The sequence below is a fragment of the Rhizopus microsporus genome, assembly GCF_002708625.1.
Source record: "Rhizopus microsporus ATCC 52813 unplaced genomic scaffold scaffold_25, whole genome shotgun sequence".
Classification (NCBI taxonomy): Eukaryota; Fungi; Mucoromycota; class Mucoromycetes; order Mucorales; family Rhizopodaceae; genus Rhizopus; species Rhizopus microsporus.
Window position 1 is genome coordinate 16,268 of NW_019671940.1, and position 21,810 is coordinate 38,077.

General features: G+C 40.2%; 10 protein-coding genes across 10 annotated transcripts in view; 1 reads left to right on the top strand and 9 right to left on the bottom strand.

Moving 5' to 3' along the window:
* Positions 1-61: 61 nt before the first annotated feature.
* Positions 62-1,246, bottom strand: RHIMIDRAFT_76588 (class I glutamine amidotransferase-like protein). Its single transcript, XM_023615664.1, has 3 exons — positions 561-1,246; positions 440-508; positions 62-387 (listed from the first exon to the last, which is right to left on the bottom strand). Exons 1-3 carry the CDS (start codon positions 957-959, stop codon positions 79-81), a joined length of 777 nt encoding a protein of 258 aa, XP_023461943.1. The 5' UTR covers positions 960-1,246; the 3' UTR covers positions 62-78.
* RHIMIDRAFT_241747 (uncharacterized protein) lies at positions 1,238-3,007 on the bottom strand (the record flags this gene model as incomplete). Its single annotated transcript, XM_023609641.1, has 2 exons — positions 1,238-1,280; positions 1,344-3,007. 2 exons carry the CDS (start codon positions 3,005-3,007, stop codon positions 1,238-1,240), a joined length of 1,707 nt encoding a protein of 568 aa, XP_023461944.1.
* A 1,522-nt stretch (positions 3,008-4,529) lies between these two features.
* Positions 4,530-9,367, bottom strand: RHIMIDRAFT_247867 (acetyl-CoA synthetase-like protein; the record flags this gene model as incomplete). Its single annotated transcript, XM_023610458.1, has 8 exons — positions 4,530-4,773; positions 4,827-5,045; positions 5,099-5,690; positions 5,743-5,961; positions 6,013-7,226; positions 7,279-8,161; positions 8,214-9,233; positions 9,259-9,367. The coding sequence occupies 8 exons, from the start codon at positions 9,365-9,367 to the stop codon at positions 4,530-4,532; spliced, it is 4,500 nt and encodes a 1,499-aa protein (XP_023461945.1).
* Positions 9,368-9,384: 17 nt separating this feature from the next.
* On the bottom strand, positions 9,385-10,892 carry RHIMIDRAFT_76602 (uncharacterized protein). Its single transcript, XM_023615665.1, has one exon. The coding sequence runs from the start codon at positions 10,818-10,820 to the stop codon at positions 9,777-9,779; it is 1,044 nt and encodes a 347-aa protein (XP_023461946.1). The 5' UTR covers positions 10,821-10,892; the 3' UTR covers positions 9,385-9,776.
* Positions 10,893-11,452: 560 nt separating this feature from the next.
* On the bottom strand, positions 11,453-12,543 carry RHIMIDRAFT_286459 (alanine racemase; the record flags this gene model as incomplete). The annotated part of the gene is made up of 7 exons (XM_023613381.1): positions 11,453-11,626; positions 11,688-11,827; positions 11,881-12,015; positions 12,081-12,147; positions 12,217-12,246; positions 12,298-12,387; positions 12,451-12,543. The coding sequence occupies 7 exons, from the start codon at positions 12,541-12,543 to the stop codon at positions 11,453-11,455; spliced, it is 729 nt and encodes a 242-aa protein (XP_023461947.1).
* Positions 12,544-12,674: 131 nt separating this feature from the next.
* On the bottom strand, positions 12,675-13,450 carry RHIMIDRAFT_208202 (alpha/beta-hydrolase; the record flags this gene model as incomplete). The annotated part of the gene is made up of 2 exons (XM_023607039.1): positions 12,675-13,066; positions 13,117-13,450. The coding sequence occupies 2 exons, from the start codon at positions 13,448-13,450 to the stop codon at positions 12,675-12,677; spliced, it is 726 nt and encodes a 241-aa protein (XP_023461948.1).
* Positions 13,451-13,817: 367 nt separating this feature from the next.
* RHIMIDRAFT_208271 (glutathione peroxidase) lies at positions 13,818-14,537 on the bottom strand (the record flags this gene model as incomplete). Its single annotated transcript, XM_023607044.1, has 6 exons — positions 13,818-13,913; positions 13,963-13,990; positions 14,041-14,109; positions 14,159-14,216; positions 14,260-14,277; positions 14,327-14,537. The coding sequence occupies 6 exons, from the start codon at positions 14,535-14,537 to the stop codon at positions 13,818-13,820; spliced, it is 480 nt and encodes a 159-aa protein (XP_023461949.1).
* Positions 14,538-14,642: 105 nt separating this feature from the next.
* RHIMIDRAFT_219825 (glycine hydroxymethyltransferase) lies at positions 14,643-16,268 on the bottom strand. The gene is made up of 2 exons (XM_023607394.1): positions 16,116-16,268; positions 14,643-16,059 (listed from the first exon to the last, which is right to left on the bottom strand). The coding sequence occupies exons 1-2, from the start codon at positions 16,248-16,250 to the stop codon at positions 14,791-14,793; spliced, it is 1,404 nt and encodes a 467-aa protein (XP_023461950.1). The 5' UTR covers positions 16,251-16,268; the 3' UTR covers positions 14,643-14,790.
* Positions 16,269-16,486: 218 nt separating this feature from the next.
* RHIMIDRAFT_286462 (uncharacterized protein) lies at positions 16,487-18,573 on the bottom strand (the record flags this gene model as incomplete). Its single annotated transcript, XM_023613382.1, has 6 exons — positions 16,487-16,679; positions 16,740-16,872; positions 16,946-17,066; positions 17,113-17,463; positions 17,523-18,309; positions 18,359-18,573. The coding sequence occupies 6 exons, from the start codon at positions 18,571-18,573 to the stop codon at positions 16,487-16,489; spliced, it is 1,800 nt and encodes a 599-aa protein (XP_023461951.1).
* Positions 18,574-20,277: 1,704 nt separating this feature from the next.
* Positions 20,278-21,810, top strand: part of RHIMIDRAFT_247874 (uncharacterized protein) — a gene marked incomplete at both ends in the record, with an annotated part of 2,219 nt that continues 686 nt past the window's right edge. The window contains 3 exons of the mRNA XM_023610459.1: positions 20,278-21,053; positions 21,104-21,507; positions 21,569-21,779. Coding sequence (XP_023461952.1) covers positions 20,278-21,053; positions 21,104-21,507; positions 21,569-21,779 — 1,391 coding nt within the window. The remainder of the gene's footprint in view (positions 21,054-21,103; positions 21,508-21,568; positions 21,780-21,810) is intronic.

Sequence of the window (21,810 nt, forward strand, 5' to 3'; positions counted from 1 at the left end):
GTAAACGTAATCCCTTTCTATGCTAAATAATCATATATAAACAACTTGTTCTTTCTTAATGTTAAATACCCTTTTTTTTTATTGGTTACTAACAACAAACTGTAAGAACTCTTCACACAACCAAATATCTTCCATATTTAGTCCATGCGTTTTTAGAGTTTCTAATGCCTTATCAGCCACTTCAAGTGGAACAATGCCCAGCTCTTTTCTTTTTTCAATCATGATCTTTACGGTATCTTTATTGAACTCAGGGTGTCCTTGTACTGTGATACATTGCCTATCATTCGAGATCATGGAGTGATGAGGTGTATTGTGTTCCGTAAATGCTAAACACCGAAATCCTGGAGGTAACTTTATAACATGATCTTGATGAAATTGATTCACTCTCTATAAACAATAAAGATTACGTTTTCTATAGGTTGATTTTAGTGGTAATTACCAAAAATGGTTTATCAGTGTCAAAAATTTCTTTGCCAAGAGGAGTTAACTGTACTTCGACATATCCAACCTATATAAAGTCTCTTTAGCTTATACCCTCCCCTTTTCTTTATTTTTTTTACCTCCCAGCCATTGGGATTTCTTCCTGTGATACCACCTGAGGCACGAGCAATGATTTGGTGTCCAAAGCATATACCTATCAATTTAACATATCCTGTCAATCCTCGTGCTGTCTTTACAAACTCGACTAGCTTCAGTATCCAAGGCACATCATCATGTGCATTGTATTTGGACCCAGTGATAATAATGGCATCGTATTTTCTGTTCTTGATGTCCTCAACGGAAGGGTATTCTTGAGCATCAACAACATCGAAAAAGTCCCAGCTGAGAGTCAGTCCAAGATTCGTGGCTGCTAATCCAAACACAGTAGAAAACATGACTGGGTAATCTCCATATATTTCTTTTACTTCCGGCATTGGAGTGTCGCATACAAGTAATGCTAACTGGAGTGATCTGGTCATGTCAATAATGAGGGAAAAGAAGGGCTATTTCTCACACACAATAGGAAATGGTTGCCTAAATCTGAGCTTCAATAAGAATGTCGTACGGTGTTTTCATCTAAATGCCTTAGTTGCATTGACAACCACCACAGAGTTAAAATTAGGAAAGAGGAAAAGCTAGTAGTAAATCAGATCCATTTAAAAAAAAAAAGTCTGAGGGCAATCCTGTTGATATACATGATCGTCTAGTAACCGTTGCTATTAAATACAGCTATATTGAATAGAGTGAAAACTTTTGATCAGGGTGTATCTTTATCGGCTGGCAAAACACAAAGGTGCTCTCTATTTTGCAAGAGATGTGAGCGTTTTTTTTATTTATTTATTACACAATTATAATTGTTCAACTCAAATTGCAAGATGTCATGACACCAGATATGGTATTGGTTTTTGAGGGCTATCTCGCCATTTAACATGTCAGCTTCTGTATGCGTTAGCTCATTGGGCCTTTTATCTGGCTCTACCAAGAAACAAGAGCATCCTTTATGGGTCGTTACATAAGTTAGCCATTTGCTTTTAGCTCCCATATCCATAGAAAGCTCCTGAAGTGTGATCCCAGGCATCTCAATTGTTCCGCCCACTTCACCCGATTCCTCGTGCAATACGCTAATGTTTGTCAAACACATCTTTTTCAAATTAGGACAGCTATTAGGCAACCTTCGAAAGAAGCCAACACTGACACCAGTATCATATATATGTAAGCTTCGTATTGTCTTGTAGACGTAGCCATGAAATGAATACAAGTTATTATTGCATAGTGTTAACTTTTGGAGACGACGACACTTTGCTATAAACAAAAAGATGTCCTCTGGAAAGTTAGAGTCTCGATAAATGCAATCTATGGACAGTGTATCGACGTACACGGGTGAGCTCTTCATGTATTGATCCGATCGGCAACCCTTATCAAAATAAGATACATGCATCCTGACCTCGCACTGAGTCCTATTATCTTGTTTTTCGAGCGTGGTGGTAAATGTTGTGCTGTTGAAGCTAGATGCTCTTTCAATGATTTTTAGTGAATTGTGTACCTTGATAGATCGTGGCCTGAATGTGCTGTTCAGGCATTCGCAGATCATATCATCTACTTCTTGGGCTCCTACACCGGCATCTCTATTGAACTCGAGTCTTAATGAACATGTTGGTTTAGTCTGTCTGAATAGAAAGCCTAATAACTGATTATATGTCTCATTGAGGCCATTATGTATATCTGGAGACATTAGGGTAAGGATAATCGAGTAAAGGTTGACACATCTTGCGGTGATATAGTTAACCATGACCCTTGGGATATACGAGTTTTGACTTTTAATTGATATATGCGTTAAGGAAGGATACGAATCTTGAGGAACCATTGTGATTAAACCATCATCCATGTTTATCGTTGCATTGAGCTTTGACAGCTTAGCACACACGTCAAAGATGAGCAAAAAGTCTTGTAGTGCAGTCATAGGAAGATAGGTAGGCATCATAAGCTCTTCAAGTAACGGAAAATGCCTTATAAATTGCAAGTCCTTAGCATCAAATGGCTCATGCATGGCCGTAATCGAGTCTTTGTACTTGTAATAGTGGTCTAGAGTGAGACAATTGAAGTAACCGGCGCGTATTGTTCGAAGGCTCCAATTGATATGGTCATCCATCAAAAGTAAATAGGCTGATATGCAGCTGCTGAACACAAGGGAAGAAACATACAGAGTTTCAACCTGTGGACAAGATCGAACTAACTGCTCAAAGTGTTGGTAAAGTATTTTTGTTCCCCCTTGATGATTATTATAGTGTAATTCGATACCTTTGATGAAGCTTCCCACTGGAACCAGTCGAGAAAAAGCCATGGCATTGAACCTCAACAAGGCCTCCAGACGCGAGTTACATGTTATGTTGACTTTTTTGAATAAACGTTTTGTAAATATTGGATACCACTTTAAACAAACGAGTCGACTTTCTGCCCAGTCTTGTTTTGGAACATATTGAAGAATGAGATCAAGTAAATAGGATGGCAATTGCTGAATGTGAGACATTATGGCAAAAGTGGGGGAAAATAAAGAAAGAGAGAATACTTGAAAGTTTATATATTGCAGAGCCTATAAACAGCTTGGTTTATTTATCTGGTGTCTCTCTCTTGCAATGATAGTGCAACAGAGGTATTTGATGATGAAATTAGCCAATAATGGAAATTTGAACCTTCGTTTTCCCTCACCCCCTCTTTCTCACCGTTTTTCCCTTTATCAACTGCATTTAATGCAATAGCAAATAAAAAGCAGACAAAGAATGACATTTGCCCATAGGGTAAACAATTCCTTTTTTATGCATATATAAAATGCATAAAGTGTGCTTGTACGAGAAAAAAGAAAAAAAAAAATACCGCTGAATGATTTGTTTGGATAAGAGCTGATTTGAGGCTATTTTGTCCATTTGAATTCAATGCTCTCCTTTCTCTCTTTCTTTTTCAAATCATTTCACAAAATCACTATTATCTTTGTTAAACTTACAATTCTGAAAAAAAAGCTCGGTCTGCTGATCCTTGCTACCACATATTGGATCACAACTTAAGTCACAAAGTACCTGTGTTCAATGGTTTAGAGGATGATATTCTTCATCAAGACCACAACTATTTACCTTTTAAGGATACGTTATTTTCGCAGCGTTCAAATCTCCCTCATCTCTTGCACAAATATTTGATTACATCCTGTTGATGAACAGCTTATAAAAAGAAGTGGTTACTATATATGTCCTTCGTAACATAGGGCTAATTAAATCTCTGTCAACGGCTTGCTTCAGCAGGTACGAAAGCAAAACATTGATTAGTATTAAGTGCTCTACATTGGGATATACTTTGACCAGCACGTAGACACTATTCTGATAATGCTTCCCATTTTCACGGTTTATAATAAAAATTTGATGAATGTAAGGGAGTTGCAAGGGTTCAGTAAGATGGCAAGGTAAAGTTGGGTGAAATACTCTCTATTTGTAAATAATTTGAAAAAAGCAGCTACCACTATGTATGGCATTGGAAAATCACCTCATACACTTCCACCAGGACAATGAGAATTTTTTAATCTGTAAGGTTTTTTTTTGGCTATCACTACATGCGCTAGAAAATAGGCTAATGCTACAGGGCGCTTCCTCTGGACGCTACCCGTAGCATCGCTTTACAATTTCATATTACCAAAGCCATTATCTAACCTAAGACTGTTCAGAGTTTGTCCAGTGGATGTAAAATACGAATTTATAAAGCTTCTTCCTAAATACACATGAACTAAGTGGTCTTGATCGTTGTATCCGTTCTTTTTGCTGATCGAGCTTGTATAACATACAGTTAAAATACAGAAATAAATGTATTGCTTTATAAATTCCTATTCTTCATCGAAAAATATTGAAAATATTTCGGCTCGTGAGCAGGACACACATTGAAAAGCTTTGTTGAGCGCCACTCGCTAAGTATTTGAAAAGGCGCTCTCAACAACAATAAAAACAAGAGTGAGCGGGGGGTAAATTATTATTAAACAATAGCATGGTTACTTTACGCAACATATGACGAGTTTAAGACTGAAGTGCGTTACTGCTAGTAATAGACTCTGCACCATTCGAGTTACGAGATCGAGTGGACGCAGGTATGAATGATCTGTACATGCTGGCTGATTCTGTATCAAAGTTTACATGAGATGTTTGACCAAATGATATAACAGAAGCACTATCGTCTCCTAAGTTGGAAGCAACACTATTCCATTTTGGTAAATGAATAGGCTGGTGTTGGTTCTTGATCCTGCATACGTGAATAGCCGATCTATACAAAATGAGAGTTAGATGCATATTGGTTTTGATTAAATAATACATTACAGCTCCTTATTCATATACATCGACAGGATCCTTTTCCTTCTCTTTTCACCGTTATATTTTTTGGGTAACTGGTCTTTTGTGATGATAACAACTGTATCAATTAGTAAAGCATGACGTTCCAGAATAGCTGATACAATGAGGGGAATAGTCGATAATGCGGATGAACTTGATTTAACGGCAACGACGACGATAATTTCGAGACCCATTTGAATGATATAGCTATATATATAAATATATATTAGTTCTTTATAAGCATGTATATATAACCTTACCATCCTTCAGACCAAATGTTTGGGTGACAGGTCTCAACAGACTCTTCAATGTCTACTGCAAAGTGAAGCAACCCTTTTGACATGATCATCTCCCCCATGTGCCCGAGGATATACAGACACTGACCTTCTTCAACAGACCCACTCATAGCCTGTCTCTGAACGTTCCACAGAAAACCAACATCACCGGTTCGCATGTACTTTATACGAGGATCTGCGCCTTGAATCGTAGCCTCAAACTGAGTAGTGTTCGAGACAGGATAGAGTCCCTTGACGTTACTGTCCGAAGACACCCAGATTTCTCCAATGACATGTGTAGGGCATAGCGACAGAGTCTCTGGATTGACAATGGCAACCATCGTATTTGTGGGTACAATACCCGAATCATGCAAGAGGACGCCATAGGCTTCATCTGTTTGTGATAATGGTCGCACGATGCCCTGTCGTAGCCACTCGAAATCGGCAATCAACGAGATAGGTTCTATCAGCATATAAGAGCGGGTCGTAATCATTGGATTGTATGCATGACTGTAGACCGAATTGATTGTTTCTCTTTCAAGCCCACTAAGTGACAAGAAGCGAGATATCTTTTCATCTGTATAGACAAAAAAGTCAGTTACTAGCAATAAAGCAGTAATCATCCTTACAGAATCGAGGCTTTGTTCTGCTAGCCACAGTAAGCATAAAGTTTTGGGTATTTTGTAACGAAATTTGTTTCTGCTCAGCAGGATTGATTCGATTGATAGCTTGGTCGAATAGCATATAATTAGCGCATACAGTAGAGCACTTGTTCCTAGATAACAATTCAAAGTAGGCTACAGGGTTTTCCTTGAACTCGATTGCTGGCATCAAAATGGTTGTACAACCTGATCATCATATGAATACAAGTTTTTTCGTTTTACTTGTCTTTCACTTACCAACATAGACACCGCAAAAGACAGCATGCAGCAGTCCTAGTCCATCTAATCCTCCGATCCCGGTCACGATGAGCGGTCGTTGATATCTGATCTGGCATGTCAGCTTTTGAGCACGACACTGTGCAACAATCGTATCGTGACCATAAACGACATACTGTTGCTTAAGTTCGTTCACTGTCGGATGAATCATGACGAGGGCTGGACGCGACTTATCACTTGTCCACTCAGACCGAACAGAGTATCCACTTTCGGGGCCTAACAACTTGTTGAACCGTGGTGCTTTATCAATATTGACAATGTGATCCGGGAGTCGCTTCAATTTGGTCTGGCCATGCTGGACCGCGTGCTTGACGGCGGCATGGACAATCTTGCTGCGTACCAGGTCCTCTGACTGTGAGTTGACAATGATGTGTGTGATCGAAATATCCTCTACAGCGTTCAGCATCATGGTCACATCTTCTTGTATACGCTTCGACAACGTCTGTGTCGTGTCTGGTGGAGAGCAGATGACAGGCACGAGTCCCAAAACAAAACAGGCATAGATGGATCGAACAAGGTCGATGCCAAAGGGCATCAGGATCATTACCTTTGTGCCTGGCTTTATACTGAGCTTCTTGCCCATGTAGTTGGCAATCGTCGCTATCTGGTTATTGATCTTTCTCCATGAAATCGGCTTTGTGCTGCTCTGCGTGACTAGAACAAATGCGTTTTCTTCAGGATAAAGAGAGGTACGCCAAAGCATGATATCTACCATATTTCTAAATCGTGACAAGTCGTAATTCGATCGTTCATCAATAGCGTTCTGGATCATCTCTATGCCTGAATGCTGAGGTCGCGCTCGAGGCGAGATGACCTTTAACCCAAGTGCACGCTCATACGCTGCCATACATGTCTGCCATACGCTGCTTCTTGTGTCGAAAGAAGCGGCGTCACTAAAGACAGTTCGATCGACGTCCATCTTGATGAATTGAATGGGTAGCTGGCCAGATAGGAACTGGCGTTTTGTCAGCAAGTGATGAACAGTAGAATGGCCGTCCTTTGAGTATCTCGGAAGGACTCCTTTACCGGTAACGATAGCAGCAAAGACACGAAGTCCGTGGAAACTAAGCAAGGCATTGATTGCCTGCTCGACTTGTTTTGTAGCATCTTCATTTGCCGATTCTAATGCAAGGACAGGTAGGTGTTGACGGTTGACATAAATTGAAAATATCGTACTGATCATTTGTGTTAAAATACAAATCGCCATTATACCTCACATATACTTACCACGCTTCGAGTTTGCATCGTTTTGATATTGTCGAAAGTAAATCACTGATCATATGAATCTCTTCTGCCCCCAATTGCTCATCCAAGCGTTGCTGTCGTATACACTCCTCATAAGGGCCCAACACAATTAACCGTCCACCGATGATGGTTCCCAATAGGCCGGTTCGGACAAACTGCTGATGCAGGTTCTCAGGATAGAGCGTTTCAGGCGGCACAATCATAGGAGACGCGCGATAGACCAAGTCATTTAGCGCAGGTATCCCCCAGAACCCCTCAGGAGGCGAAAGCATGTCCATCCAGATTTCACCGACAGTATCTGATGGACAAAGCAAGTTGGTTTCAGGATCCACAATAGCCACGGACGACGTCGGGAATGGGAATCCATGAGATCCCACCTTGACGTAGCCAGGCTCATCTTTCTCTTCCTCACGGTAGATAGCAGCTGATTCTGCAGTAGCCAGCACAACGACCTTTTTCCTTCTCAACTCGTTTGCGTCCAAGACACACTCCCAAACATCTCTTGATTTTCCAGATGCAAATATTGTCCTTTTCGTTCCCTGTTCTTGTTCGTACTCTTCGAGCTTACTGGGCCCCAAATAATCCCGAAAACCGACAATCATGCCTGCATGTTCTGGCAGGGACGCAATTGGCGTGACGACTTCGATGGGCGACTGCAGCAGCTTTTGACCCAGGGGCGCCAAGAGGTGATCGGCGATGAATGTGTTCATGTCTGGCTTTACGACAAGCGAATCAATGAATAAGATGCGAAGTGATGATAGGTCGGGAGTGACCTTTTTGCTATAGTTTGATACTTCCTTGGGGTTTCGCTGGTAGTATTTAGCTGTATAGTAAATACCCGGATAATTGGCCAATCCGATGGTCACTAATGCAAAAAAAAAAAGTGAGCAAGTGGAAGTTTTAAGTTTTGAGTTTACCATTGTATTTTGATACAAGATAGATCCATACAGCAGGTGTTTCTACAACCACTGGGGAAGCAAAGACAGTATGAGACCCATTATAGATCGAGCAAAGCACAGAGACGTTGAGACCCAGCTGTTGCCGCGGCTCCAAATAAGTCAAGATGGTGTCTGCACCTTGAGTATCCCAATTAGGAAGGACGGATGCTGTACCGTCGGGGGCAACAGAGACCACTGTATCGGTTGTTGCTGCGGTAAAGGTGTGACAGGTACGCATGATGGACTGATGCGAGACAGCAACGCCCTTGAGCTCGCCATTGATGGACTTTGTGAATTCGATATAGGCCAACGGAGTGGATCGAACCGGACTGTACTTGCCTGTCTTTAGCTGATGCGCATAAAGTGATCCAAAATCGTTGGTTGGCCACCAATCAACATCCTTGGGGAAATCCACATTCTTGGCCTTGAGCATCTTGGTCAACGCCTTGAGATTACCATCTGTTGTCAGCACCAAATGAACGTTTGTCACACGCAAGATGAACCAGAGCTCAGATAACTCATCTGTGCTGTTGATCGGAACAGCCACCATACCCGCTAGGAAACAGCCGATCAGAGCAACAATAAAATCAATCATCTCTGATCTTCGGTAGCTCAGCGCGATACGATCTCCTACTTGAAGTCCAGACTTGTCTCGGATAACCATCGCTACCTTCTCAGCACGTGCTGAAAGCTTCTCCCATGTAAGCGACGTGATCTCCTTTCCGCGATGATCTACCAGAGTAAACGCCGGAATGATTCTTCCTTGGCTATTGGACGCTCGGTGTCGAAAGAGTTCGGCCAGTGACTCAAACTGACTGGGATCGAGCTTGTCGTCCTGCAAGTCGACTACCTTGAATGGTATCTCTCGTCGAATCGAAGGAAGCATCTGTCGGCCAGCTAGTTCTTCCATACTCTCTTGTGCGATCATCGTCGGCAGTGGTACGGGTTCGACATTTTGAAATGATTTGACCATCGATGTGTTTTCGTATTTGCTGTGGCCTACCTTTCGTCTCGTAGCACTCACTGTTTGCTGGATCGGGCTTGGATGGCTTTGGCTGATGGATGTAATCGAGGGCGTCTTCCTGATAGAAGGTGCTTGCTGGGCTCTGTTGATCGTATCTATGATAATTCATATAAAAATTAGTTTAAGAAAATAAAGAATAAAGAAACGAGCACAAAGAAGTATTAGAGTTTCTCTTCAAGGAAAATTCGTGAATCAGCCAGCGGAGCTGTCAAATGTGACATCAATATCCTTTGTGTTTTTAAAAGAACCTCATACCAAGGGGAAAAAAGGCCTTTATTTTGGGGAATAAGCACACACACACGTAAAAGGATGGGTTAAATGACTATTGAAACAAGCATATTAATACAAATTAAAAAAGGAGAGTGACGTAAAGAGCGAACGTGTGTGAGAGAGAGAGAGAGAGAGAGAAAGCTGGTATGAACAATACAACGCGCACACATAACTTACACTAACCATTCGCACATACACACGTGCTCTTAAAAAAATAATAAAAAGGATAAAGCCGCTGGCTTACACTATTACTGATTCCACTCTAGAGAATCGTTCCTTGTTGAGTAAATATGCTGTTGATCATATTCATATCTGCCCGTCATACTACTTGTGCTCGTAGGCGATCTGTTGGGACCACCATAAACATAGTTGGGTCTTACATTACCATATTGCATTTCAGGAGATCTACCAGGAACATACTGCTGCTGTGGTTGCTGAGGACGGTAATTTGGATATTGAGGCCGAGGAGGTGGAGGAACAGGTCTATAGAGCGGTCTAGTGGGTTGTTGAGTAGGTGCTGTGGGTCTTTGATTAATATTATACATCATGGGTCTTTGGTAGACTGTGGTATTGGTTGGTCTGTAAACATTTTGAGCAGGAGGCAATCTGTTATTTGAGTACATATATGAAGGCGCAACAGGCCTTTGTTGTTGTTGTTGTTGTTGTTGTTGTGGGAGTTGTGGCTGTGGTTGCGGAGGTATCATGCCAGATTGGTAACCTACGTTATTACGAACCATCATATAAGGTCTATTGTTTGGAACAGGAGTGCCCATTGCTGGGTTATTAAAATATGGTTGATTATTAGGAGGCGCCGGTCTGTAAGGTCGATAGGATGGAGTAGGTTGCATTGGTCTCATGCTGGGTGAACCACCCGGATAAGTCGGCTGTTGTTGTTGTGGTGGTGGTTGTTGATGCTGATATTCCTGTTGAAGTTTCAAATGGTTATTTTCCATATGCGTAGAACCTTCTGACAGACGGGGTGACTGTTGAGGCGAGCGTGTAGGAGAAGGCAGAAAGTCCAAAAAGTCAACCACATCAGCAGCACTTGGCTCAGGACCAAAATCCTCAAGTATCTCTTCTTCATTATTACCCTCTGTCATTGAAGAAGCTTGTTGAGGACCTGTGGGTGTCGTGGGTGTTGTAGGCGTATTGCCAGAGATGCTGGCTAATAAATTTGCCCTTTTTTTATCGTAGCCTTTTTGAGTTATATCCCCATCAGCTAATTCTAAATCAAGGTTTCGAAGTTTATCCAAAATATCTGCTGGTAAATCCTCTGTGTTGATATCTTGCATTATTAATAACCAAACAAAGGGTAATTAAGATTAAGAAAAAAAAAAAGAGGAGAAAAAGAGAAAAGAGCAGAGAGATAGGGAAAAGAAAGAGAAACAGGGAACGGGGGTGTTTTATTTTTTTAGACGAAATGAAATTAAATTTCAGCTTTTTTATAATGAAACTGGCTTATTTTTAATCTCGTAAAGAATTAAACTAGGATTGAATCAAATGTACAAGGCCAGTTCGAGAGCTTGAGCCATTACTGACGTGTCTAATGAGATTAATTGCTATTTAGTAGAGAACTGCATTCTACTTTCTAGTCCTTTATTTTTTTTTAAAAAAAAAATGGATCTAAATAACTCATTATTATACTCTTTTCTTTTTTAATTGGGCAAATTTGGTTCAACCTCAGTCTTCACGCCATGCTTGTAGATGATGATTACTTTATTTGGAATTATTGTTACTATTTTAGGTAAAATGGCAATGATAGAGCTCATGCTTTCAACTTTAATATGGCAACTTTAATTCGTGTCATATATTCATTTTCTTTAATTATGAAACCATGACGACTGTACATAAATTGGATACGTGTCTCAATATTCCTCCTTTATCCTAAACATATATCTGATTCGCAATTGTTATTATTAGTCTTTTATTTCTTTATTTCTGTCTTGGGTGGTCTTCCACCAAAGATCGTTGTGCCAACACGAACATTGGTAGATCCCATCTTTAATGCCATTTCATAATCAGAAGACATACCCATACTTAGCTCCAAGTCTTTCACGCTTAATTCGTTTTCGACCCTTTGTTTACATTCCATAAGACACTTGATATATATACAACCACATCAGAATACAAGTGTATATTGTCGTCTTTTTTATTCTTACCTTGAAATCAGGGTTTTCAACTAAAGGGTCTCTTCCAAACATACCAATAGTCATCAATCCTTGTAGCTTCAAATTTGAACATTGTTCAATTATATGCTTGCAGACATCCACTACACTCGAAGGATCTACTCCACTCTTAACTATCATCCATTATTAAATTCAATCTGTCTCTTTTTCTCCATAATTAACTTACCATCCTCTTCGCTCGTATTCACTTGTACAAACACACTTAGAGGCTCTTTTCGTTCTACTGCCTTACATGCCTTATCTAAAGTATCTGCCTTTTTTATACTATCGATCGTTTCGACCACATACAAATTTGGAATGGCTATATATATATATATATACAATTGTTACTCATGTTTTATCTACTTTTTTCTTCTTTTTCTTTACCTGCAACCGTTTTGCACTTGTTGCTTTGGAGATGTCCAATAAAATGCCATTGAATATCTGCTGGCAACTATTACAATATAAGCATATATATATGCATATATACATATATACCCATAGTTTATAATAATAAACAAACCTTTTGACTCTTGTCTACTAATTCTTGTACCTTCAAAAAAGTGTAAACAAAAAGAGATATGACAAAGAAATAAAGACTTACATAGTTTTCACCAAAGTGACGTTGGCCTGTCTCATAGGCATACATCAAGTCCTCTATTGGTTTATATTTACTAACAGCAACCAAACAAGCCTAGAAATATATGCATGTATATAAAATTAGAATCCTTATTGCTTTATATACATGTCTACATACTTCACGCTGCTGCTCATTTAGAATCCTTTGCATGTTATTTCTAACTGTTGTTAAATTATTAACAATCTCTTCTTTTCTTTGAATTGTTGTCATCGTTCTCAATATCAAAATGCTCGGTTTAATTTTAGAACAACGAAAAAAGCCTGCAAGCATAAAGAAAAAAGAAGAAAAAGAAATGGGTGGTAATTTCCAGGATATTCGTAGGTTACACACAGCTTTTTATTTTACAATTTTCCTTGTTGTCTTTTGAGCAACCATTGATCAGACCATTGAATACTCAAATGAAGCATATCCTCGCACCATTCGTGACCAACGTTTGGTACCACATGGTATTTCCAATCATACCCTTCTTTGCCTATATGAGTCTGTTGTAACTGATGCACTAATGGTTCGTTAAACTTGGCCTTGACCAACTGATCCTTTTGTCCATTGATGATGAGCAAATGTTTAGATTTCAATCGGTCACTCAAACACGCTGTCTTTTGAGCGACCATATCACAGAATGTCTTAGGCAGATGTTCTTTTGCAGGCAACTTATTTTCATGCAACCGATCTTTCATCAATGACAGAAAGTCAGATGTGCCTACAATAGGTATCGCTACCGAGATACGAGGATCTGAAAAAGTGGTTATAAAAATCGGGAAAAAAAATTAGTGTCTATGTTACCTTCAGCAGCAGCCATAAAGGAGGCATGACCGCCCATTGAGAAACCCACAACTCCCCAGGTCTCAACCAGGTGATGATCTAAAGGTCCAAACAGGTAGGTCTCGATGACATCAATAAGGTCTGATACAGTACGAGATGTGGTGTATACCATGCTCCACATATCCATCGCATGGTATGGGTTGCTATTCTTTCCTTCCTTCCAAGCGTGGTTTGCAACCTTGTTGACCAAGCGAGCGCCATGATTGGGACTATCAAAACTGACTACGATCAAGTGACGCTTTGTTAGGTCGTTTGTATCATTGAGGGAGCAGAGTGAATCGCATATGGGTTTCATCGAAGATTGATTCTCTAATGACACACACACATTTCAAAAAGCGAGATCTCTTTCTTTTTTGCAAGACTTACGAAGTCTGCCGTGTAAAGCAAAGATGATAGACACAGGATATCCTTTGGGTCGTTTCTTATATTCTTCCAGCCCATAGACCGTCAGATCCAAACCAATAATAACAAAGTGCTGCTGAGAGACCATTAGGGAAAAAAAAAAAAGCAATATTTTTTAGTAAGCATGAAAAAAATAGCTTTCCCTTTCCGCGCCAAGGTCCATCTCGACATGTGTAACAATATTAATCTCTCTTACTCACACATGTCCCTTCACATAAGGCTACTCATAACGCAGCTTAATACAGATCAGGTTGTTTATTTTACAACAGCTTTTCAATATCCGGAGCAATGAATGAAGGTTCAGTCAAGGACGAGTAACGCTTCACGACATTGCCTTGTCGATCAATAAGGAATTTCTAAGACATAACTTTAGTCTCTATCTATCTTTACATTGTTTTTGCTTACCTCAAAGTTCCATTTAATACGCGTCATTCTAATATACAAGTATCAATATTTAGCCACGCACACATAAAGAATGCTTACCCAAAGATACCACTCTTTGACTCTTTTAAAAACTTGTAAAGAGGTGCTTCATTGGGACCATTCACGTCACTATATTTATTAGTGTATTATGTATCATCCCCTTTGATTTATATCTTACAGTTTTTCCAAGAGAGGAAAGCTCACATCATAAGTAAGCTTGCAGAATTTCTGAATATCTACACATGGTTTATATCTTTATTAAATCACCATTTCTTTTACCTTCGGGACTTCCTGGTTCTAAAGCAAGAATTATTATGTATATATACTCTTATTTACGACTTATTACCTTGATGATTGAACTGGTTACAAGGTGCACCTATGAGCTCAAATCCTCGAGGATGATATTTCTTGTAGAGTTCTTCTAGACCTGCATATTGACGAGTGAATCCACACTTCGATGCAACATTCACAACAAGAACAACCTTTCCTTTCAATGAACTCAAGTTCCAATCCTGATTAGCTATTGTCTTGACCGTCAAGTCGTATAATTTCGACATGTTGCAAAAGAAAACAATGAAAAAAAAAAAAAAAAAAAAAAAAAACAAAGCACACATTTTACGTCACTTTATAAAAGCGGCATGAAAAAAATAAATGATACAAAATGTGTTGAACGTTTTATTATAGAGAAAAATGACAAAAGGTATGTGTGTGGTTTACAGCAAAAAAGAAAAAAGAAAATAAATATATGTGCTTGAAGGTGTGTTGAACTATTTTATACTATAGCATACATTTTTTTATATTATACAACAATTAGATAGTGACAGTAGCCTTGATTTGAGAAGGATCAAAACCGGGCATAGGGAAAGAACGAGCAAACTCGATAACTTCCTTTTTCAGTTGAGCGATTTCTTCATTACCTTCAAGAGCAGCAACAAAGTCCTTCATCAACTTGGATCCACACTTTTCTTGAACGGCGAGAGCGATTTGAACAGTTCTATGGAGGAACTCACCAACCTTGACGAAATCATCTTCCTTCAAGGAACGAGAGGTCAAGGCAGAAGTACCCAAACGGACACCACCAGGGGTCACTGCAGATTTGTCACCGGCAATTGAGTTCTTGTTGATCGTGATATGGACCATGTCACAGATACGTTCGACCTTGGAACCAGTCAACTTTTGAGGTTTCAAGTCCCAGAGGATCAAGTGGTTCACGGTTGATCCCGTGGCGAGTTTGTAGCCGTAGCTGGTCAAGACTTCAGCGAGCTTCTTGGCGTTGGCACGGACTTGTTTGGCGTACAGCTTGAATTCGGGGGAAGCAGCTTGTTTCAATGCGACGGCAACAGCAGCAATCGTGTTGTTATGAGGACCACCTTGACAAGAGGGGAACACGGCTTGATTCACGCGAGATTCGAGACCATCACCCTTGTCGCGACGGAAGAAGACAAGACCGGCACGGGGACCACGGAGGGTTTTGTGTGTGGTGGTGGTGACAATATCACAATAGTCAAAGGGAGAAAGAGCTTCCTTACCGGCAATCAGACCAGAGATGTGAGCCATGTCGCACATCAAGTAAGCTCCGTGTTGGTCGGCAATCTTGCGCATGGTGTCGTATTCCCATTCGGCAGGATAAGCAGAGGCACCACAGATCAACAATTGAGGCCGGAACAAGGCTGCATTTTCTTCAAGACGCTTGTAGTCGATCAAGCCAGTGCTGGGGTTGACTTGATAAGGCATAGAGGTGAAGTAGATGGAGGAAGAAGAGATCTTCTTCTTGGCGGTTTGATAACCGTGAGTCAAGTGGCCACCAGAGGGAAGGTCAAGACCCATCAAACGATCACCAGGTTGAATCAAGGCAGTCAAGGCGGCAAAGTTGGCAGTAGAACCAGAGTAGGGTTGAACGTTCACTCCCCATTGTTCAGGATTCAAACCGAAAGCAGCCAAAGCACGCTTCTGACAGAGAATTTCGAGTTGATCAATGTATTCGTTACCACCATAGTAACGAGCACCAGGAAGACCTTCGGAATACTTGTTGGTCAAGGCAGTACCGTTAGCCTCAATGACAGCTTGAGAAGTAAAGTTCTAAAAAAATTATTAATACATGTATGTACTTTTCTTTCCCCCATATAATATCTTACCTCAGATGCAATAAGTTCCAAACCAGACCATTGTCTAAGCTTTTCATTTTCGACAATATCATAAACTTCCTTGTCTTCTTGCTCAAGTGAAGTGTTGAGACAGACGTTCCAAGAATCAGTGGGTCTAACGGACATGTTTAAAGTGTTTTGAATAAGAAAGAAAAGAAAAGGAAGAAAAGGAAATAGAGTTTTATATATGCAAAACAAAGTGGCTTTAGTGGATCGGCAATTCAAAAGGGATCAGATTATGTGTATACAAAAAAAAGATTTTATTGATCAACCAATCACGGAACAATAGATGAAGAGAGAGAGAGCAGAGTCATCAATTACGAGCTGGGTTCATTTGATGTAGATGCAACACCTCATTGGCTTTATTCTTGTCGTTTCATTTCAATCGCCTCAATAGCCTCTGATACTTTGTTGAATAAATGACCTTGACCGATCAGAGCTAATAGCCCCGATTTAGCGAATAACCGCAAGGGTTGTTCTCTAAGACGTACAAAATAAACTTGCACTGATCTTGATTTGTATGCTTCCACTATCTCATATAATATCTGAATGGCGCTTCATTTGATATGGGTTAAAAAATGGTGTGTGTGTCATCTTTCGATTGGTTCCCCTTACCTTGCATCAATGGTTGGCATACTACCAACATCAAATATGGTATATAGCGATTCACGTCTTCTGGGGTCTTCGGAAGGATGAATGGACATATCACCAAACATTTCTAATCTTCTTAATCTATCCTTTAATTGCCCTTTTTTTTAAAAAAAAAAATATATATATATATATATGAACCATTGTTTTATTTCCACCTTTATCATTTATACCTGTGTTTGCAAAAAATAAAGCTTCCTCAATGCGAACAATAAGAACATCCTGCAAGTGCTCGATATCGTCTGATTCATCTCTAATTGGCTTAAACTTGTTCACACTGCCTTTGACTCTTCCCTAAAGAAATATAAGCCATCTTTTTTTTTTGACACATGTGTCATACCATGATCGAGATCCTTGGATAACTCGTTTCTTTTATGGTTAGCAGGAGCGATAAAGTAACAGCCAATAGTGTCCCGAATTCCAAAGAGACAAAGATAGTAGCAAAGAAAGTGACGAGTAATAGAGCCAAATCCCTCCAAGCGCCAATCTTGAATATGAACTCAAGATCTTCGGGTAACTCAGAGAGCAGGGAGAGGACAGCGACAAAGATGATGGATGAGAGTACAGCCTTGGGTAGGTAATGAAAGTAGGGCAAGAGGAAAAGAATGGCCAAGATGGCAATGACACCCGTCACGAGACAAGCCATCTGTGTCCTGGCTCCTGCACGATCATTGATTTTACTTCGAGAGACCTACAAAAAATGAAGAGCATCAGCATTCAGAACAGATGTTGTCAGATCAACTTGCTTACTGAGCCAAACGCGGGAATTCCCTGAAAGAGACCACTAAAGACATTGGCCATACCCAGAGCGACGAGTTCTCGATTGGCGCTGACGGAATAGTTGTGCCGATTCGAATATACCTTTACAATTACAATCGATTCAACAAAGCCAATAACCGCAATCATGGCTGAGGTCACCAAGAGATCCTTCATGTGTTTATTGTGCGGAAAGGATGGGATAGAAGGCCAGGGGATACCTGCACTATCGATCTTGCCGAGAATAGCGAGCCCTTGATGGTCCCAGCCCATGTGTTGGGTGAGCAGAATAGAGACGATGACAACAAGAAGCACATCAGGAAAGAGCTGTAGCCATCGCTTGTCGGTCCATCTGGACTTTACAACACGCATGACGAGAAGGAAGAGAACAGACGTGACAGAGACAGCGGATGACAGTTTATGTGCGACCTGCATGTGTTTAAAAAGGAAATAAAGACGCTCGATCGTTGTCGAAGCTTCGGAAATCCCCCACGCCTTGCTTTGTTCTGTAAGCCCCAAAAGAGTGATCGCCTGTTGAACCATGACGACAAGAGCAACCCCGCTGACGAAGCCTCTTAGGAGCGCTCGACTCATCAAGCTGTCAAGGAAACCTAAGCGGAAGATGCCGAGCAAGAGTGTAAAAATACCCGTGAAGAGTGTCATCAAGCAAGACCAGGCTAGTGGGTCAATCGGGTTGTCACCTGTCTCATGGTTGCCTTGTTGAGCAATGGATGACCCAATCAGTAGCGCCAGTGTTGCTTCCGGACCCACTGACATTTGTCTAAACAAACCTTAGACTAATCATGTGCGGTACGTACTTTTTTCCTTACCTGGACATGCCAAATACGGCATAAGAAATAGCAGGAAAGGCAATGCCATAAAGACCATGTATGGCATCTAGCTTGCAAAGAGCAGTGGCATAAGATAGTGCTTGGGGTATCAACAGGCAAGCCAAAGTAATGCCTGCGAGAAAGTCTCCTAAGAGCAACTGTCGATTGTATAAGGGAAGCCATTGAAGGATAGGTAAATAGTACTTGGATCTCATCTTTAAGATGCTCCAGCGATCCTTGGGTGATTTCTGATTAAGCACAGCTGTAGGTACTATAGTATACGACTCAGTTTCCTGAAAAAAAAAAATGCATTTTTCTTTTTTACATGGTGATGCGGTCAAGTATCGAGACACTTGGTCTTCTGTAGTCAAAAGTACTTGCGTCTCAGATGAAGAAGAGGCGTTAGGTGGCAAGCATTCTTCATCGTCCGTTTCGCCCAAGTAAAACGAACAAGCGCCTACAAAAATTAATATAATGCCCAAAAAAAAGAAAACATCTTGTCACATATACTGCCTGGTTGAGATGCTTCGTTTGGTTTAAACATACAAGAAAAATAAAAAGAGAGAGAAACGTACTAAAAAAATAGGGGTCATTGGTTTTTATATCTGAAAAAAAAAATTGAAAAAAGCGTCTATAGTATCAACCACGCATTGTTCCCCTTTTCTTTATTTAAATTAGCTGCTGACACACCTTATCTCCCCTTGCTTCTCTTTTCCCTCCTTTTCTTTCTTCTCTATTTTGGCAGTTTTTAAGAATATATCAAGCCACGTACATAAGAGTGATCCAGAATAAGACGACCTGTATACCTCATGACTATGAAATGACTATCACAGTATTAACTTTGTTTTTTCTTGTATTTAACGCTCAAGGCATATCTTGAATGTAGCTGCAGGAAACGTAAAATAATATATCTGCTTGCTTTTTTCTCATTTGATAGAGGAATTCAAGTGATAAATATTTTTTTTTTGATCTGGTCGCTTTTTGCTGAGATGATACTCAACAGTAGGATGAGTTTATATCGTGGATATCTACCAACATCTGTACCTATAAACGAATAAGACGTGGTTTTTGCAGACGTAACAAAAGGTCTACAAGGGTACCTTGATGATTGTACGTGGCAGAAAAGGGGGAGGCTACGAAACATTATAAACATAACCTTCTTTGTATGTCGAGAAAAATAAAATCATGTTTAAACTTCCTCTGGAATAGATCATTGTCTTAACATCCTCACATGGTAATGACTAGAGCTGACAAAATGAAAGCATAGGAGAATACAAGGTAAAGGCTCAAATAACCTCAATGGCAAGCTTCAAAGTGAGCTCTAGAAAAGAGCTAAACAGAATGAGCTTTGCTCAAATATACTCAATAAACAACCTATAGCATATCTTGTAGTTAGACAAGCCAAAATGAACATGCGCTTCTTTTAGTTCTCAAGCTGACAGACTACTGGCTACATACAAGCCATGCCTATGGGGCAGGTGCTATACCCAAATTGCTTATCCAGCTTAATTCTTGATCTTTGGTTTTGACTATTATCAATCTTAGAAAAAGAAAAGGCCAAATAAAAGGGAGGATCAAAACGATTAAATACCTTTTTTTTTTAGCATTCCTTCTCTTCACTGTTGATTTAAAATTGAACCATTTTGCATGCCTAAGAGCGAGTTTTATGTCAATTATGAAGCATTCTTTACTTAAATAGATGAATGCACTTTATCTGTTTCACGCAACATTACTATTATTTCCTTCCTCCATATGTAAGCTCATAATATATATGCATACAACGCAATGATATCATCATTGTATATGATATCGCTATTCATCTAAAACAACTCAGCAAAGACGCATTGTTCACACATAAACAGAAAATTTTCCTTTTTTTTTTTCTTTTCTTTTCTTTGTTGTGTGTGTAATAAGGAAACATGACGACACCTTATAGACTAAATGGAGCAACAACAACAACAACAAATGGTCAATGGTATCAGTTTGATCCTAATGTACATTATTATTATGATGAGCAAGGTCATATACACTATTATGACCCTAATACAAATCAAGAGTGCTTTCCATATACCCCCATCTCTCGACAAACAACGCCCGATGTCCTACTTCCCTGTCCCGATCCGCATTGTACGGGTGAAAACAAGCCGAGGAGTAAGTTTTGTGAGGAGTGTGGTCGTCCTCTGACGATGTCTAGATCAGCTACACCGCTGTCATCTGTCACTCGCGCTCTTTCGTTGCAACAGATTAGCGATCCATATGCTCTTCAGAGGTCAGCCTCGCCTCGTCCTGTGATGAACCAACAGATGCAAGAAAATGATTTTCTTGCTAGAAAAAAGGGATGCCCCATCGTCGCATTTGGATTCGGTGGCAAGATTGTCGTTTCCTTCCCACAGCGGGTGCCAGACTATTATACGTCCACGATTCACTCTCGGCCTGGGCCTATCAAGATCAAACAGCTCAAGGAATATTGTCAGCCTTCTTCTTTTCCCGGCCCTATCTTGCATGATAGTAAAGTGGGAATCAAGCAAAAGAAAAAGGACGTTGCTGCCTATATCACTCAAAGGCTCGAGATATTTGAGAAGGAAAAGACGTCGTTGTTACCAGCGTCTGCAGAATATCACAAGTTGGAAGCAAAGATGCTACTATGGCAACTGATGAAGGTCTATGTTGAAACAGATGGACATATTGATGACAAGTAAGTTTTATATATATTAAAGAACTGTCTTTTGACTCCATTATCAAAAGGGACAAGATGGATCAAGCGATATTAGATGTCTTACGTCCTTCACTTCCAAACGAAGATGATACCCATTTTACATTACCCGCACAAAATAATGATACCTTGTATGAGACAGACGATGACGATTTATCGGATCGAGTATTATCTAAAATAGAGCGATACTTGATGCGAGGAGACCGCGCGGGTGCTGTTAATTATGCAATGCAGGAGGATCTTTGGGCACACGCTCTCATCATCAGTAGTTGCGTTGGAAAGGATCTCTGGCAGCAAGTCATTAGTTCTTTTGTCGATCGAGAAATGAATGCAACAGCCGAGATGAGAAGGAACAGGACGTTTCATAATATTGCCGGTAGCAACCAGCCTTTACGCGTGCTTTATTGTCTATTTTCAGGCGTAGGATCTGCTGCAAGTAAGTTCACACCATGCTTGTAAGCCCTCTTTATTTTAACTTTATATTTTTTCGCGCACAGTGAAAGAATTTATACTAAATGATATCCAGTATGTCAATGCACCCTACTGTCCCGCAACAGCAAAACCAGTAGTTGATGTGAAGCAACTAAGCAGATGGAGAGATACAATAGCGATTATTTTAGCTAATCGAACCCTGAGAGATTCTGAGGCACTGACCGCATTGGGAGATATCATGAAAGAGCACGGCTGGATTGACGCAGCTCATATCTGGTAATGCAATGTCATTCAAAAGCTTTTTTTT

Coding starts and splice junctions, on each gene's coding strand:
- RHIMIDRAFT_76602 (XM_023615665.1), bottom strand. CDS start 10,820: ATGCAAGATATCAACACAGAGGATTTACCAGCAGATATTTTGGATAAA.
- RHIMIDRAFT_219825 (XM_023607394.1), bottom strand. CDS start 16,250: ATGTCCGTTAGACCCACTGATTCTTGGAACGTCTGTCTCAACACTTCA. Junction 16,060..16,115: donor TGGAACTTATTGCATCTGAG/GTAAGATATTAT, acceptor TAATTTTTTTAG/AACTTTACTTCTCAAGCTGT.
- RHIMIDRAFT_76588 (XM_023615664.1), bottom strand. CDS start 959: ATGACCAGATCACTCCAGTTAGCATTACTTGTATGCGACACTCCAATG. Junction 509..560: donor GAAATCCCAATGGCTGGGAG/GTAAAAAAAATA, acceptor GACTTTATATAG/GTTGGATATGTCGAAGTACA. Junction 388..439: donor ACACTGATAAACCATTTTTG/GTAATTACCACT, acceptor TATTGTTTATAG/AGAGTGAATCAATTTCATCA.